Raw genomic sequence first — 18,814 nt, 5'->3', positions numbered from 1 at the left:
CTGCCTCTCTCCTCCACTCCAAAAAATGACTCCAAGTTCTGTACACAAGAATTCCAGAACATACACAGAGAATAACTGGTTGGGCAGCAAGCAAAACAACGCAGCAAGGAAAGAGAACCTGAAAAGGAAAAGCTGAAGGAATCATCTTTTAGTCAAATTACATGCCACTTAAAACCTATTCTACTCAGCTACCAACACTGAGGATGATCTATCCCTTCCATGAAATTTAAAAAAAACCAAAAAACCAAAACCACCACCAGCAAAAAAACAAAACCAAAGAAAACCAACCAAAATCCCCAAACCACCCAAAATCAAACAACACACTAAGACTGGTAAGCCCAGAGTAACGGAACAGCAATTGATCAATTCATACTTCTATAAACTCTTACATGACAAAGTCACTCTAGCATAAGAGTGCTCTCACAGGGAGTTATGGTGGTGTAACTGAATTGAATAGGCCTACCAACACAGAAAACCTACAGCTTAAATAAGAAACCTAAGATCATTTTTCTGTACCATGTATGTCAGTGAAGGCATAAAAGATATTTTAAGAACTCCTTTAGCCGTCTTTCAGCTTCATAAATATCATACAGGAACGGACAAGCATGTGAAGACAAGCATGTAGGAGATAAGAGGGCTGCGGATAAAATCAAGACTTTATTTTCCAGGGCAATTACTATCTGGAAAAAAAGCTTTTTAAAGGAAGTTGTACTGTAATCTTCTTGATAGTTTAAAAAAGCTCCACACTACTCTGAAAATTAGCTACAATCCAAAAGGATCTGAAACATCTGGAGTAAAACCACTTTCACTACTCAGCATGTAATAAAATTGATTAGATTTGACTTACTGAGCTATATCTTCAAGATGCAGGAAGGAAGCTAGCTGAAGAAATAGCACAGCTAACTTCTGTAGCTGGAGTTACGCCCCCAGATGAATCAAGAAGAAATACAGCCCCTAGTTTTCTTTATTTATGGAGCTGCTGCCATCATCATCGCTATTTCATAAATGAGGTAGCAGAAAAATCAGATCAGCAGTCCAGATTGATAATTTTTTTAAAGTGAATGTATTGCCCGCACTTCACTTGCACTGAGACAAAAAAAAAAAAAAAAAAAAAAGCTTTTCAGGCAGAAAAGGTCTGTAGACACCACATAACGTTCTTCCCCAGCCCATCCACCTTGCTTGCTTTTTTTTTTTGTGACCCGCCCAAACCAACACAACAGTAATACACAGAACATTGCTTAAAGTTGCAAGGTCAGTGGTTAACCATACTATGAGAATGTGAGGATCTACTTGTCTTTGGGATCATCCCTGGGAGAGGTAAATTTAATGAATGGCGAAGAGGTTGACCCCCGGATGTTGTACTCTTTAGATGACTCCTAAAAACCTACAGGGCCTTCAATACCAGATTACATAGGGAACAGGGCAAATAAAGAGGTTACAGGTCCATTAAGCAATTTAAATCTTTCCATCAGGGTATCAGCTGGAGATCTGACTGAGAGTCATAGTACCACAGAAGAGTAGGAAAAAAAGCTTAATTTTTTTTTTTTTTTTTAAACTCAGTCAAGTGGGGTTTATCCCTACAAGAAATATATACATGTCCGGCTAAGTCCATCAATCTGGATTTCTTCAAATACAAAAGTTACCTGTCTTTATTGTAAAGTCCTGATCAAGTTGTGTTATGCTGCTCCCTCACGTCATGACAAAAACCGTGACCAGCACTACATTTTTTGTAAGCAGGTTTAGCTGCTGCTTGTATCCTCCTGAAAAGTAGCTGCTTCTACAGCAAGCTAAATTAAATTCCTTAAGAACCCCTACAAAATCATTCAGGAACCCTCTTATTCAACAAAAAGGCTGTTTTCATCCTGCCCTTGTTATCCTTTCCCTTGTCCCCACCCCAATACATGACACAGCATTATCTAGCCTGAAAGTCATAGTAACAATCTGGTGTAGTAACGATCATAGTAACGATCCCAACAAAGCTATTGGGATATTACATACAAGTTTCCTTAACAATCAACATGGTCAGCTCTGGAAAGCATAAGCAATACTTAACAGCTGAGTTCTGAAGCCTGAGGATAGGACGCTTGCACTCCAAAAACCAGGCCCAAATGAAAAGCAAAATCAAGAAGTGATAAAAACTTACAAAAAACTATGAACAGACATTAAAAATATGATGCATTAGAATCACTGAGCTTTTATGAACTGGAAACTGAGTAAGAGATGCTGCCTGACTGCATTGTTATTTTCACCATGGTAAATGGTTAATTGGAGGATGCACCACAGCTGTAAAAAGACATTTTTTAGCAGATTACCAACTAGAAGAGAAAACAGTGAGATAGGCAGTAACATTCAGTGTGAAGAAACACAACTATTTTAATTAATAGAGCTAAAACTGGAGAAGGCTTGAAAGCTTCAGTAACAGTAGGTAAATGAAGTAAGACAGTACATGCAGTTTAAAATCCATCTCAACTTCATGAAGTTTTTTGAAGCTCACCAAAGTGCTACTTTTACAGGGAAGGTGTTAAATATAAACTCACTGGCAATGGAGGGTGAGAGGAAGGAGAAGCTGACATATCCCTATGGATACCTGTAGGAAAACTTACATTTGGCAAAGACGGTTTAACAAGTTTGCTTTACTGGGACAAGAGGGGTAGCAGGTAGTTCAGAAAGCTTTTATTGTTGATTATCTAATACTTACTTAGCAGTACCCAACTGGAAAGTCCATTTACTATAGAATTCAAGGTAGTGGCTTTTGGGGTAAACTTTTGTAGTGAAAGGAGTGTTCTTAAAACAGGCTTCCTTTCCACCATATCTATGGTATTTCTCTCCCCTCACAAAAACACTAGACAACCCAAAACCATGATCAAGGACACAGCAACTCCCTTTGCATGTAACTGGACATCTCATAACCACAGCTGGTGCTGGTTATTCCCATCAGCACACGACAAAGCATAATAGAAGTTCATTCTTTCCCTTTTAGCAACCAAAGGGACAGCACACTCCTTAGCTTTCATCATAAGAATTTACTATTCCTTCTTTTTCTTCTCCTCACAGCATTCTTATATCTACTCCAGAAGACATTTTCTTAGCATTTTGAACTCCCAGTGCCTATTGTTTTGGTACTTTTTCATCTCCACAAGAAATTTAATCCACAACTGAAAAGTTACCGTATAACCTGCAGGTTACTCTACAACTCATTCTTGTCATTCTTCCAATTCTCCACTCCTCCCTCTTCCACCTTTTCTTGGACATAGAGGGAGCAATTGAAAGAAGAATGTTTAAGAGTGGAATCTACCTGAAGAGCAAAGAAAAAGCTAGCCAGCAGTAGAGGAGAAAGAACACCAAATGCTGAAGCACAGACTATGGGTGAAAGTAAGCTATACCAAGCCTTACTTCCAACATATCTTCTTGTTTCAAACAATGTGCATGCACATAAGAACTTTGTAAAAAGTAAAGGTCTCATTATAAAAATAGTAGATATGGATTCCAAAATGGTTCTAACACTGACAGAAAATGTAATTATTTACTTCGGACCACTTATGTTGTGCTCTGAAAATACCAAGGAGATCATTAGTTGACACTATTTTACAGTTCAATAAAATAAACTCCCCCCTGCAATCACAGAACTTTCAATGGTTTTGGACAGACACCACAGCACAAATTCAGTGTGCCCCTAGCCTCTAAGACACCTCTTTTCAGCAAGATGTTGCATGGTTGTATTTTGTAATTTAATTCTTTAGTACAACGAGTTACAGGAAACCTTGGCGCTTCTGCCCCAAAAAACTGAGTAAGGTCTAAACTTGCTTAATCATTACTGCACTGCCCATATCCATTACTTTTTCAAGAAAGCTCTACAGCATATATTCAAGTTCTGCAGAATGCAAATAAGTATTTATTTCTGTGGTTGAGGACATCATTGAGTAGACATATTACCTGTGGTATTTCCAACAGTAAAAGAGGTTGTATATCTACCCCCTATAAATCAGAAATAGAAATCACATGCTAAATTGTGTCAGAAATTTGATGTTTGTGCAATTAATATACAGGTCCTCAGCTCCTGCTCCAGACCCTCTGCTGCCCTTTTTGATGCCGCTGCAACCAAGTATGTATTAGCAAGCAGCGTAGACCAGCACAGGCAGATTTGTTGCGTGGGTGCTGAGGACTCAACATCCCCACCATACACATCTAAAGGTGCTTTACTGAAGGCTAGATCTAACCTGGTGCTGTGGACCCAAGGCCTGTTAGAAGTTGGCATGCAAGAGGCACGTTTCTGAAACACAGCTTCTATTTTCATTTCAGCCAGAAGAAACCCTGTGCAGTCTAAGAAAGCTTAGACAGTAAGAGAAGATCAGGAAATTCACTTTACAAGTGCACACTCCCAAGCTGAACTGCAAAGCTAAAGCAGACCTACCCACTGAGTTCAGACATGAAGACCAAAGATAAGCAAGACCCCTGATGCATTTACAGAATGAACGTTGGCCCCTCAGCACAGCCACTTCTCCAGAGCTGCTCCTGTTGTGCCACACTGCTTGCTAACTATATGGACCTATCTTGTAGTGGCTGCTCCTGCTCACGTGCCAGATGTACACATCCACAGCTCCAGTCTGCACCACTCCATACTGTCACATGTCATCGTGATGCTCATGCATATATACTGGTACGGTAAAGTACAGCGCAGAGTCACCACAAGCCCTCTGCTGGACCGCTATTCATTCACCTATTGCCTCCTCGCACCTCAGCAGCTGCCAGCCACACAGAGAGGCATCTACGGCGCTGCGGGTAGAGGCATTTCAGGGCCCCAGGAGAAATGGCCTGTCCCTGCCACTACTGAAAGGATTTCTTTCAGCCTTGTTTTTAAACAAGTCTGGGTGTACAGGAAGAAACTAAGGCTATCCTTCCTTCCACCAAAATAAATATAGGTTCCTAGACTTTCCCAGAACTCAGGCTGCTTTCAAATCTCTGTTTTGTCACTGGAATACAAAAATATCTGGAAATATTCTATACCCACAGGTGTGAGTGCTGATTTATTTATTTTTAATTTCCCTCTGAATTCTACTCCTTGAACCTGGTAAGCAGAGGATAGCCACAGTCCCTTGATGTTTGAAGGCAGCATTCATTTTAAAATGCTTTAGAAACAGACACATCTAAAAAACTTTGTTCCAGCTATGCCTCAAATTCACCTTTAATTTGACTCCTAAATTGGGGTAAGTTTTCAAAACTGTTAATTCATCTAAAAGTGATACAGGTAAGTGACAGTACTGCAAATATATACTTCAACTATTGATACAGTATAATAATTATTAAAAAAATAAACCCTGAACTTAGTTACATTGCCCCAAATCCCAATTACACTGTGAACAATCTGCCTATAATTCTTTGTGTGACCATATTTGTTTAGCAAACAGATATTTAATCTTATTCTAGCATTTACATTAACCATAGATCCTTAAGGAAAAAAATCCTATGAATTCAGTCACTCTCAGGATTTGTTTAAAGAATATTTCAACAAAAAGATATTCCTCCTACTGTATGTCATTGTGGCATCTCTTTCCAATCTGTTTCACAAGTCTGGTTTAAGAGTTTCTATTATACTAGCCAGGATTACTCCATTTTGTAGCTTCCCAGATACCCCTACAATAAACAGCAGCGGAAAGCTGACTTCTGTTTCTGGGTGACACTCAAGTGAGGGAGATTACCAGAAAAATCTTTTGCTAGTGTAGGAAAGGAAATTATAAAGGCCCTTTATCTCTGTGCTACCAGTTAACATCATTAGCCACCAGTTATCACTCCTTGATTTTGTGCCGAACAGTGGCTACAAATTAAATGTAAAAGTAAGAATTTTAGCTTCTACCAGCTGGTAAGGATCCCCAACTCAAGCGTCAAATGCAAACAGCATGTTACATTCTGTATGGCACAGCACTGTCATTCCTTTCTCTAGCCAAAGATACACTGCTGTGCCCCAAGGTGGAGAATCAGATTCCTGATCTAGTAAACTGACTGGTGTGCTGACTTTACTAAAAGATCCTATCCAACATACCTTTATAAAAGTTGCATTGTCATGTACTTTATTCAATAATTTAGTTTTGAAATGACATGATTGACATTAAGCAATATTTACCTGCTTCTTCTTTAATAAATGACAAATCTTCTTCTGGATATGGGACTGATGGTTGCAACACTGAGCAGTCTTCTGAGTTCTCTTCAGTATTAGGTGGTATATTATAAATAAATCTCTTTGCAGTTTGGTTTTTCCTTCTTGCTTTTCCAGGTTCTTGAACTGATTGTCCCTGTGCACCCATGTCATTCCATACGAAAACTTTTCCCTCACCTTGAGATTCATTTTCAGCCATTTCAGGTGAGCTGTCCTGGACCCAACTGCAGTCATTCATTTGGTAGCTTTCCATTTGGCCCTCATCAATAGAGTAACCATCGTTCTCAGTTTTTATGCTACTTGCTAAGTTGGTAAGGTTTCGTGTTGCCCAGAAGCTGGCAACTTTCTGATCCCTTGGAGACAAACCATCCCTACTAACAGATCTTCTGTTGTAATCCACAACAACGGTCTCTGGAGCTTCTGATTTTATACTTATGTTTAAGGCATCTTTAATGAAGTTGCGGCAGGACTGGACAACCTCCGTCATCTGAAGGTAGCTGGCCACCGACATCACTTCAATGGCATTTTGGCTCGTAAGCACGAGGTTACCAGAATATAAGAAGTCCAAGATGACAGAAAAACCTTGAACAGCAACAACGTCTAAATAGGTAACAGTGGTTTGGTTACGGCTTTCTTTGTTTGTAAAGCAATACAGAGTCTTAAAGAAGCGGCTGCCTGCAACCAGGATGTTCTTGTGAGCTCTGAAGACCCTCCCGCTCACCACAATGTTAACGTCACAAAGAATGCCTTTCTTCCTCTGCTCGTTGAGCTCTTGAAGGAGCTGATAGCAGTAAGAGTTCTCATTTGGCCTGCTGTTAAAATCACAGTATCCTTCATTATTCAGTTCTGATGGTAACTCTGACTCCTGCAATTAAAAAAAACACAACCATAATTAGCTCTTAATGAATGCTCTCCTTAGTCCTCCAACACTATAATAAGGATATAAAAACAAACTTAAGAGGATAATGTTATTAAAAAGATCATTTTTTTATGTTCTTGGTCATAAAGGCAGACAGCAATATATAATTAAAAAATATTCTGAAAACTAAGAATCACGATCTCATTCTGCACCCTCCACCCCCAAATTTGAAACAAAAACAGAACTCGCAGAATTGCCTTGAGGGCAAAGGAAGTGAAATTTCGGCCAAAAGTAAGGAAAGATTTAGTTGAGTGTGAAGGTTTTTCTTAACCCACATACACTAGAGATTCAGGAGTCTCTTTTGAAAGATTTAACTAGATGGTTCCCAATTACCCAACCCCCCCGTTCTTCCCTAGAAATCTCCACTTAAAACAGATAAGTAGAACCCTGATAACTGATTCAGCATTTTCTCATTCTGGGAGATGAATGCATAAAAGATTAGGTCTGTATCTTCCCATCTGTCTTGTATGCTTTAAAGAAAACATAATACTGAAGTAGTTATAATAGCAGATATATTGCTACACAGTTCTACAAGTTAGGCATTTATTCTAATTTTGGCAGGCTTAAGATTAAATAGGTGTATCACATGACAAGTGAACAGAATATTGCAGGTGACCAAACAAAACTTAAGTTTCCATTACATTATTTAACTAAGACTTTCTTGAATCAAGCTTCACTGAAACTTTCCAGTAGTGACACCTCTAACTAGTACATACTTATTATGCAGACAATACGTACTTATTTGTCTCTCTACAACCTAAGATGTGACCTCAAACGCAACTTGAAAATTTTGCTAGAAGTAGTATCAGACAATCCAACACCAAGAAATTAGTTGTTATTAAAGATTAGTTCAGACAGCGAGTAGCTGATAAGTAACAAGAGATCTGAACTGGATTTTAGAGCATTTAGAAAACTTCTAACTGATGTTTAGACAATGATGATTCAGAGCTGCTACAAAGTAGCTACAAAACTAGAAAGGAGAAAGCAGAAAACAACACAGACTGGCATATTTGAGACCATACTTCTATTGATTGACAGGTGCTGCCATCAGGAGCAGTGATGATGACAGAGTGTTTTATACCAGATCTCTAACAATCTCTCTTCTTCCCTAGCAAATAAGGACAGTTCAAAAGAGGCTGGCTCCAATATGGTTTATTGGAGAGAAGATCAGATTTTGCAAATTACGTCATTATTTTCTCCTCTCATTTTCTAAAACAACTCAAATATTAGGGGCTAGAGGTATCATTAAAGCTTGACTGCCTCAACATTACAGGTCAAAATCAGCATTAACAAAGTAATGGTAATGCTGTCATGAGCCCCTAATCTATACCAGGGCTAAAATACATGTTGCAGAAAAGAACTACCCTTAATTTGGGACTATGGCAGAATCCAGCTATATAAATAAAAGTCACTTTCCACCACACAGGAATTAGTGCATTAATCAGTACTCGCCTCAAGTTATAATCCCAGTGTGGATCACTGGGATGACAACCGAGGCTGTAAATACATCCTCTGAAATAGTATTTACATCTATAAGCAGCAAATAATTGCCCAGCATAACCATAGAAACTTTACTATTTCAGCATTTCCTGCAGAGAAATTTCAGTTTGCTGTCACATTCAAGTTGCTTCTAAATCTCTACACTTCTCAGAAAAACACTTCAGTGAAAAGAAGAGGTAGAAATAAATGCAATTAGGCTTTTATGTGAAAACGAGCAACAGATCTTTTTCCAACCTTGGCTTAATTTTTTCGGCATACTCTCTGACAGACCCAAGTACTCACTCAGATCAGAGCTCTGAAAGTATGTCCCAAACGTGTGACAGCTAAGTCGATCATTCTCTAAGTTCTCAGCAGATTTTGGATCTGGACTAGCTTCCTGTTACTCCAGCAACAGAGCACTGTGTAGTTTCAAAACACCAATTACACTGACTTTGGATCAGATTAAGACAAAAATTATCATACCCTAAAGTGTTGTCACTCTAGTCAAAGTCAATCATCAGTGACTTGCACCTCACACAGTAAATATTAGGTAGATGCTATGATGGCTGACAATTTAATTCTCTAAGAACACATTAAATGCAACATAAAATTTAAAAATAATCTGTAGCAGTTCTTTTCTTTTTACAAATGTCTGATTAAAGAATGAAGATAAGAGTACATTTTAACTGAGCATGTGTATGTACCCAAGCAACCCAATAAAAAAAGAAATTGAGATTTACAATGTATTTTTTTGTTTTCCTAAGAAAAGAACAAGCCAGCATGGTAAAAAGGAGCTGCAGATCACAAACGTGCTACAGAGACACAAGACTGAAGTCTTCATTATGAGAGGACCGGAAGGCTGAGTGAAAATAAGAGACATTATGCAACTGATGTCCAAGCTATAGGGGCATGTGTTGGGGGAAACAGATCAGTGTTACAGCTTTACAGAAATGGGTGCATAAAGGTTTTTAAAACTAACTGTAATATTGGAAACAACTGTTTAACTGCTGGTACAGAAGTAGCTAACCCTAATGCCACACCTCAAATGAAATGAAAGCCCCAACATCTGAACAGTTATCAATCCTATGTACACCAAGTGTGACAAGTAGAGTTAACATTCACTATGAGAAAAATAAAAACAAACAAACAAAACAAAACACAAACTTGGAGAAATATCCCTTGGAGAGTTTTAAACATCTCCACTTTGTACAGAAAAAGTACAATACAGTTCAATAGGAGGTAAGGTGCAGAAAACAATTACAGAAAATTAAAAAAAAGTGTATTTTCAAGCTTCTGTTACTTATGTTGTGCTCATGGCACATCATCATAAGGGTACTGTTTTTCTAATGAGAACCACAAACTAATGATATATGCTTAGATGTCAATTATATTTTCAGAATACAGCCCAAATATTCCCATCACCTAAGTTATCTCAACACAAAACCACCTTATCATTTAAGAAAAACTGCTAAGAAATCTAGAATAAAAATCAAGACTATTTCAGTTTTATTTGTGGAATCTACAGCATTGTAAGTCTGAAAAGCTTCTCTCTGTAGGTGAGATTAAGAAGCGGTCTAACAGAACAGAGACTGCTCAAGGAAGCTAATATTGTGCTCAGTTTCCATTAGCTTGACTCTTCTGAATACACCCAAAGATAAATGACTATTTCAGATATATATAATTCACTAATTAAAGTTGCCTAAAAGCTATACGAGCAAAAACAGATGATCAAAACCTGCTACTAGAAACTTTCTTTTCTTTCTCCTCCTGTGCCATCAGCATACTCTGTCTCCTGGGAGCAAGAATGGGGGAGGGGGAGGTGGAAGGGGGAGGGGAAAGGGAAGGAGAGAAAAAAAAAAGAAATAAACAAAACCAAAACCAATCTAACCATAGATTCCACCTCAGCTGTATGTATATGAAAAGTAGTTATGCCACATTTTTGTAATCCCTTCCCCACTACCACACCTTACTCTACAGCAGTTCCCTATGCTCACAAATTAATTCTTATCCTGAAAAATGGATCCTCTAATAAAAGTGAGCTATCAGGAACTTCTTAAGCACGTGCAGCTACAGAGGAAAATTATCTCAAATTATAGTCCTATAATATAGTCCTAACTCAGCAATTTAAAACTGTTCCATTAAGTGCCTAACATCCAACTGAGTAGTTCAAGGTCTGGTAAAAACGCTACATAAAAATACAGTAAATGATAGTCCTTACTCTGAAGGCCTGACTCCCTCCTAAACATTTTTGCTCTGCTAAAAGTAATTCAAGAAGTTAACTTAGAACACTATGTAATGTAACTCTTACATCTGAAGCACGACTTCTATTCATCACTGCTCACATAAAGCAAACAATTAGAGTTCACATGGAAAAAATAACACATCAAAGGCCTTCCTCCTTTTGGAGAGCTTCTGCTTTAAACCAACATGCCTGTTAGGCTAGAGAAAGCTTTTCTGGCAGTATTTCCAAAGCTCAGCTTCAAATTATGTCCAGAGAGAAAATGTTTTAAGAAGCTGCTTTGAGGGAAGGAACCCCAGCAGCCAATAAATCTGCATCTTATGGATCTAAATTAATCACTGAATTAAAATCTTTTGCAGTGATTTCCCAGTAAGTGTCTATTTCTTAAGATTTTTGCAACACAACCGTCCATTTATTAAAAAAACAAAGGTAGTTTCAAGCTGGTTATATCTTTCCTTAAGCTATAATATGGACACATTATTTTAAAAACTAGAAAAGAAAAAAGAGAGTCAAGATTTTTGTCTTAGAAAGAAACACCGACTGACAGCTCAATACCCTTGAATCACAGCAGCTGCAATCACTTGTGATTATTTTGGCATTCCAAATTAAATGTATCCCAAAAATAAACTGAAATCATCACTCATTTCTTCATGAGTGTAATATCCAACAGACCTATAGAAATTTCCACTGCTTTACTGTCTTAACACCTACAATTTCCTTTTCGCACTTGAACAGTGGCACTATGCCATATGTTTATTAGCAGCTGCTAAACATGCCCTGCAGTTGAAGCTTGTCAAGTCAAGAATACATGTGTGTTGTCTCTAAGACAAAGGCTGAAAGATCTCTCCCAAGTTTCATTAAATCTAAACAGCTTTGCTGCCTCATTATGTATGTTGGAAGTACGGTCAGGATACAAATTACCTACTTTTGTTCCAAGTATCTGGTATCATGGCATTAAGGAAAAAATGGGGCTATTGTTTTGGTATTAATTTAACCATATGTATCAAGAGAAATTCAAGTGCTACTAAAAGAGTGTGAAAGGATATGGAAATTAAACATAAAAGTGGAAAGAAAACAGAGCTTCTTAATCAGATTTTCGATAAAGCAAGTGTAACCTGAAAGTGTACCACAAAGAAAACTACATTGACTCTTGAAAAACTGCAATTCCTTCCCTTGTGAAAAGTTTTTAACTGAAATGTAATTGCACAGGAATGCATCCAGCACTTTTCCACTTGAAAACACCCATCTCTCTACAGCTACCTTACAGAAGCTTACCTTGTCCAAACCTTATCTTTAATACAGTACAAAAGAACCACTGACGCATCTCATACTGCTTCATTTATTATTACAGTTACTACAAATACTTTTTCTTAAACTGTCAGTGGTATAAAAGCAGAGGCTCATTTTTATAAAGATTCCCATGATGATGAGAGGTTAATCTTCAAATAAATACTTACATTAACTTTTAGGCTACTGTGACATGCAAGCCAATATTCTGTCCCCCCTTCCACCCTCCCAGTATTTAACAGTCTTACGACAGACTGGGGATAGGAAGACAGAAAGAAAGCACTAGTAAATTTAGTAAGAACAACTGCTTAGAATATGTTTTATTTACACATAGCTTAATGGGAGGGAGAGAAACTTCCAAGTGTGGCATGAATTAGCAACATCTAGTGACACAGGAGGCTACACAGTGACAGGACATACCTTTACAGGGTAATCACTCACAACTCAAAGTTAGAAACCAGGCAACAAGACGGTAAAGAATATACTGCAATAACATTAAACAAAAAGAACATTTTCAAAGATATAAAGAAATTAAGAATGAAAGTTTCAAAATTAGAAACAAGTTATTTAAAGCACATTTGGCTAAAATACTGCAGAGTGAATAGCAAACCCCAGATTGAGGGAAACTGATAAGATGACCTACTGCCATGAAATGTCTGTAACAATAGCTGCCTTAAAAATACACTTACTGAAATGGTACTATTATTCACCTTGAAGGTGGACGTTGCATTTGCAAATCCAAAAATAATATTTTGGATAACTGATATTTATGCACCGTAAGTTTTTCCTTGCAGTCCTGCAGTAGTTTCACATAAAACTTGCATACCTTTTCCAACTAGCTCTAAGAAAACCTATGTTCACCTAATATTTTACCTGTCATCCTGATATCCTACCCAAACATTAGAATAGCAGCTCTTGTCCAAGGTACCCCGAGCTCCTTAAAGCGCTCAAGCAATAAGCTCAATTTAACTACTGCGCTACAATTCAGACTCCAGATACACCTATACAAGCAAGGTGGGTGTTTTAATTATAACTGAGCTCTAAATAGTGAAAAACAGAGCAACTGGGGATTAATTCTGGCTAACAGCTCAAGTTCAACCTAACAGTTCAAGTACTAGCCTAACCTGAAGCACGTTAGCTTGTACTCACTGGCAAGTTTAACGCCAGCTAGGCAATCCGAGTGAACTTTTGCAGCGCAGACATCCTTAGGAGGAAAGGCTGCAGAAGGCTGGTGATTCAACACGAGTATTCTTTAGAAGCTTTTCATCCACGTATGTTCTAGAGTTAGCCCTGCCTTATTTGTAAGAACAGCCAAGAAACGCAGTAATTTTAAGTTCAGTGGGGAACACAAAGAGCTTCACTGGTCCTAAAGCGTTAGAGGAGAGCTGGCATATTAACATGCCTTTCAGGAAACCACATGTTTATCTCAAACACACACCAAGCAATTGCAGACTTCTTGCTCAGTAACTCAATCTAAAGCAACACAATCGGGAAAAAAGATTTAAACGCGAAGGTCTCGACTAGACGCAGTTATCCGATTAGTGCACGGGGACCATACCGTTAAGACAGCAGAGTAATTCTAATTTCACGGTGGCAAGTACCAGTTTCACACGCAGTCGTCAGCCGGACACTACCCTCCCTTCTCCGGTACCGCAGGAGGAAGTTGTAACGAGTGTTTTTAAATCAGTGCCGCAACACTGGTATTCGTACGCAACTTCTTCCCACGTCGCCGGGTTATCTTCACGAGATGAAGAGACAAACCGACGAAAACGGCGTTCGCTACCTCCGAACAGGTAGCGCTGACCAGGCACAACCACAGACAACGACAGTTCGTGCAAGCGCTCCCGGGCTGCGCAACGGCGGGGCTGACAGCGCTGTGCCTGCCCGGACCCAGCGGGAGCGTCAGCCCAGATCGGAAAGCGGACTCGCCTCCCGCGCCGGAGACAGCGTGCGAGAGCGGCACGCCGCGCCACAACAAACACAGGAAGCCATTTAAACAACTTGTCACACGTGGGCATAAAAAAAGAAAACAAGAAAAAACAACCCCCCGCCCGTGCGGAAGGGGAGGCCGGCCGCTGCCCCGCGCCGCTCCGCCGGACCCCGCCGGGGACGCCCGCCCCCCCCCCGCCCGCCCCGTCCCGGCCGTCCCCCCTACCTGCTCGGCGCTGACGGGCTCGTTGAGGCGATGCTCGGCGGAGAGGTGGTGCCGCAGGAGCAGGGCCCGCTTGTAGTTGCGGGTGCCCTTGCAGAGCTCGTCGTGCCCCCCGGGCAGGGCCCCGCCGGCCATGATCAGCTCGGGAGGGGCGGCGGCGGCCGCGGCGGCGGTACACCAGGCGCAGGACATGAGGCCGGTCTCCTGGCAGTAGTAGAGCCATGGGAACTCCTTGAGCCAGGAGCCCTGGAAGGAGATGTGCAGCTTCTGCAGCAGCGACTTGGGCCTGGCTAGCGGGAAATGCTTGATGCTCTCCCCCTCCCCCGCGCCCACGCTGCTGCCCTCCGCCTCGTCCCCTCCGTCGCCCCCAGACCGCCTGCTGCTGCTGCAGCTGCCGCCCTCGGCGCCGCTGCCGTCGCCCAGGCTGCCCCCTTCGCCGTCCTCCTCGTCGTCGCTGCTGTCACTCAGGGAGCCCCCGTCCTGGACCAGCTCCTTCCCCTCCAGCAGGCCCTCCGGCTCCAGGCCCTCCGCGCCCTCCAGCTCCATCTCCTCGTCCGCCCCCCGCCCGTTGAAGTGCTTCCGCGGCCAGGCCGGGGCCTCGCAGCCATTGTTCGCGGCGGAGGGGGCGGCGAGGAGCCCCCCGCCGCCCCGGAAGGCTAGCGTCCGGCGGTTTCTCTCGGCGAACGTGGGGCCGGCGGCGGGGGGCGAGACCGCCTCCTGAGGCAGCAGCAGCTCCTTCTCCTCGGCGGCAGCCTCCAGCTCCTCGGCCTCCAGCCCCTCCAGCTCCACTTCCTCGTCCGCCCCGCGCCCGTTCAGCGGCTCGGGGTCCTGCCGCTCCCAGGCCTCGGCCGCGCCGCCGGCCCCGCCGCCGGCCGCCGCCGCCGCCGCCGTGGCAGTGACCAGGCCGCCGCCCCGGAACGCCAGCGTCCGCCGGTTCATCTCCGCGAACATGGCGCGCGCGCGCGCGCCCCCCGCCCGCCGCCTCCTCCTCCTCCTCGCGCCCCTGGCCCGCCGCTCCCCGCCCGGCCGAGGGCTCTGCCCGCGGGAAGGAGGCGCCGGCCGCCGCGCGGGAAGGGCGGGGGTGGCGGCCGAGAGAAGCGAAGTCCGGCCGCTCCCCCCCCCCCCGGCTCCGGCCTAGATCGCCGCCGCAGGCTCCCCACAATGGATCCCGCTCGGCGGCGCTTCCGTCCCAACAGGCCCCGGATCAGGTCGAATGGCAAATGAACAACGGACTGCTCCCACAATGCACCGGGAGAGCCACCGCAGGGGAGGGGGAGCGCGAGCGGGGGGCGGGCAGGCGGGGGGCCGGCGGGGCGGGCGCGACAGCTGGGGCGCGTCACGCGCCCCTGCGCCTCCCGCCCGCCCCGCCGCGCCGCGCGCCCCGCCCCGCCCCGCCCGCCGCAGGGCGGGGGGGGGGGCGCGCGCGACCCCTCCCTCCCTTGCTCGCTCTCTCTCTCTCTCCCCGAGGGGCCGCAGCCCCCTCCCTTCCGCCCCCCTGCCCACGCGCGGGGGTGTGGGGGGGTGTGGGGGGGGGGCGGGGGGTGGGCCCGCGGGTCCCGAGGGGTGAGCGGAGGTAGCGGCGCGGCCGAGCCTCTCGCCGGCGGGAGGTCTGCGCTGCCCGGCGATCGGCGGGCGTTGCGCCGGCGGGGCCGGGCGCGGCGGTACCGTTAGGCGCGGTGCGGCGCAGGCGCGAGCTGCCGGGCGGCGCGTGCGGCGTGTGCGCTGCCCGCACGTGCCGGCTGGGCGGGTCCCTCCGCGGGGCGAAGGCTCGAGGCGCGGTGCGGTAACGCCGCGGAGGGGGAGGGCGGGCGCGGTGGATGAGCGTCGGGGTAAGCCGCCGCCGGCGGAGTAGGGGGGGGTTCGCCGGGCAGCGCATCGCCGCTCGCTGGCGTCTCCCCCACACCCGGCACCCCGGGGGAACGGAAAGAGGAAAAGCAAAAAAACTCGTGCGTCGGGATAAAGAACATGTTGATAAGGGAAGAAGAGGGAGAAGAAAGAAGGAAAACGGGAGGAGCGATGGCAAGGCGATCGCTCTCCACCCCCCACGGGTAGACCCATGCCCAGCCAGTTCCTGAGAAAAAGATGGGTAACTTCCCCGACCCCCCTCCTCTCCGCTCTGCTGCCGAGGGCAGGGACGGTCCCTCCCATCGGTTCGGGTCATCTGCCCGGCGGTGTCACCTCCCAGCCTCCTTGGCAGCCCCAGTCTATTCGCTGGGGGGGGGGCAGAGTGAGAAACAAAAGGCCTTGGTGCTGCGCAAACGCTGTCCAGCCGTCACAAATTGAAACCGCGGCCCCATATGGCCTGCGATGAAGAATGTTAACTCCATCCCAGGCAGACCCGGTACAACGGATGACAAAAGATGTCGGAGAGGGAGGGCTGTGGAGTCTTCGCTGTCGTGTAATGCAGATATGTACATTCAGTAGTACAAAAAGATCATGCCTCTGCATCTTGGCCCGGAACTATGCAGGGGTGTGGGAGAGCTGACTTGGACTTAAACCTTGGAGAAGACTTTGCAAGAATACTGTAAATGCTGTACATACTGCCGTAAACCAGAATGCTTTCCTCCTGCCAGAGAGCTACTTGGGAAAAGGAGACCTTTGGTAGAAAATTAATTTTTATTCTGGAAAGATTAAGAAAATCTTTCTAAAATGGTAGGGGGGGGAGAGGAGGGGAGAGTCGGTCATGGAGAAACAGAGAAACTGTAAAAGACAGTATCAGATTTCCAGGAGAGGAGCAGAGATGGTCTAAATTTAGGCAAGGGGGCAGAGGAGTGGTGGGAGATAGAGAATTTTGAGATTTGCTGTGCCTCACTGGGGCACAGGGTGGAGATAGCGATTCAGATCTGGGCCCGTTGAAGCAAAGGGTTCCCCTGATACAGCATCCATAAAATACAAAACAGACTCGTATTTCATAAAGTTTTAGGCTTTGTGATGTATAGATGTTTTTGCATTCCTGTGGCGCTTGATCCTTGCCTGTCAGTGTTTGTCAGCTGACTAGTGCCTCAGCACTTATGGGCATTAGAATTTCTTACCCATTTTATATTGGTTTTAAAGAAATGTTTGGTGTTGTGGATTACTTCTCACTATATGTGATTGCACTGAGTGTATACAGAAAGTTTACATTAAGAATCCCTGCTGGGATTCGCATTTACGGAGCAGACTACTTGTGATCTCGGGGAACAAAAGCTGCACCCAGGACTGGTGTGTTTAAAGCCTATCCAGCGGACATCCAGGAATGAGCTGGGATAAGATATGTAGGAGGAACTACAGGGTCTCTCTTTTGGAGTGCAATTAAGTGTTATTTGATTGCAGCAGGTAATCTAGAGTGCTAACAAATCGATACAGAATCATAAAATAATTTAGATTGGAGGAAGCCTCCGGAGTTCACTCAGTTCAAAGCAGGGCCAACCTCAAAGTTACAGCAGGTTGCTCAGGGCCAACGTCTCAGGCTCTCCTGGACTGTTTGCTGAGAAGACCTTTGGTAACAGCTCCTCCCAAATCGTCTCATCATGCTTTTGCTTTCTCAGCTTGCTAGAAGGGATTCCACTGCTGTGCAGGGCAGCGCAGGCAAGAAAGGGAGCTTGACTGAATCATTGTGGCTAATTTAATTGGTCTGTAATGGCTCTGTCACACCTGAATTGAGGTTGTATTGGTCTATTTGATAATTCCATTTTACTGAGTGTCTTCATGGACGCAGGTCTTCCCAGGTGATCTTAACTTTTACATAACACTTTTTTGTCACCAAGTAATTTGCAAAAATTTTCAAACCACTTGATCTTCACTGCAGAAATTCTAGTTTTCAGACTACTTTGTTGCAAATGAGGTTTTATGTTATATTCGTGATGGGACTAAGTACTTCAAAAAGCATCCTGAGATACAGCAGCAAAAATGCATTTATTTTGTAGAAACAATAATTTGCTGTTTCTTTACCATCTGGTTTTCAGTTCCCCTGTCAAACCCACACGCTACTAAGGTTCATAATTAAAAAATAATCATTGATGTACACCTCATGGTATTTTTTTAACATACCTTTCTCACCCATAGTCTCTTGAGAGTCAGTAGTGTTTACTGCCAAAGTTCATACATTTGAACAACAGCTAGAATCTCTTTCCTTTTCCATTCTTTGATGGGACAGTATAGGAAAGAAATCTTTAGTGGTTAACTGTCCTAGTCCTGTAGATAGCAAATGCTGTTTTATTCAGTCTGAAATCTAATTCTCCAGATACAACATGCAGCTTCCTTATTTCTCTGATAGTCCTTTGGTTCTTTCTGCTTCTTTCTCCTGTGTTACAGAAAGACATAAAAATCTCCCACTCTTCATTGGGAAAGAATCGTAAACTGATTTGGCTTCCTGCAAATGAAAAGCTAGTGCCTCACACGAGAGAATGGAATTAGTAATCGATACATCATGATACGTATGCTGCTGCAGTGTGGCATTTTGCTCTAAATCGAGAATAGCCCGAATCTAAACCATGTAGTTGCCAGTCACTGGTAGTACTTTGTGCAGGGGACACATCCTAGGAAGGCATCACTTGTCACTTTTTTTTGTTTTCCAGGACCTAAAGGTCTGATATTTAAAAATAACTA

At 43.8% G+C, this 18,814-nt stretch overlaps 1 protein-coding gene across 2 annotated transcripts in view; it reads right to left on the bottom strand.

The window, feature by feature from the left end:
* The window catches only part of ZBTB10 (zinc finger and BTB domain containing 10), a 30,777-nt gene extending 15,280 nt beyond the window's left edge, over window positions 1-15,497 (bottom strand). The window contains exons 1-2 of one of the 2 annotated variants that reach the window (XR_008235298.1): window positions 14,231-15,497; window positions 6,119-7,016 (exon numbers count right to left, since the gene is read on the bottom strand). Coding sequence is in view for 1 of the 2 variants with exons in the window: in XM_052788109.1 (XP_052644069.1) it covers window positions 6,119-7,016; window positions 14,231-15,178 (1,846 nt within the window). In the remaining variant the exon portion in view is untranslated. The remainder of the gene's footprint in view (window positions 1-6,118; window positions 7,017-14,230) is intronic. The other variant, XM_052788109.1, reaches the window with a different exon arrangement.
* Between the last annotated feature and the right edge of the window lie 3,317 nt (window positions 15,498-18,814).

Source organism: Harpia harpyja, chromosome 5, assembly GCF_026419915.1.
Source record: "Harpia harpyja isolate bHarHar1 chromosome 5, bHarHar1 primary haplotype, whole genome shotgun sequence".
NCBI classification, from domain to species: domain Eukaryota; kingdom Metazoa; phylum Chordata; class Aves; order Accipitriformes; family Accipitridae; genus Harpia; species Harpia harpyja.
Note: the sequence above shows the minus strand (reverse complement) of the source record. Positions and strands in the feature narration are given on the sequence as shown.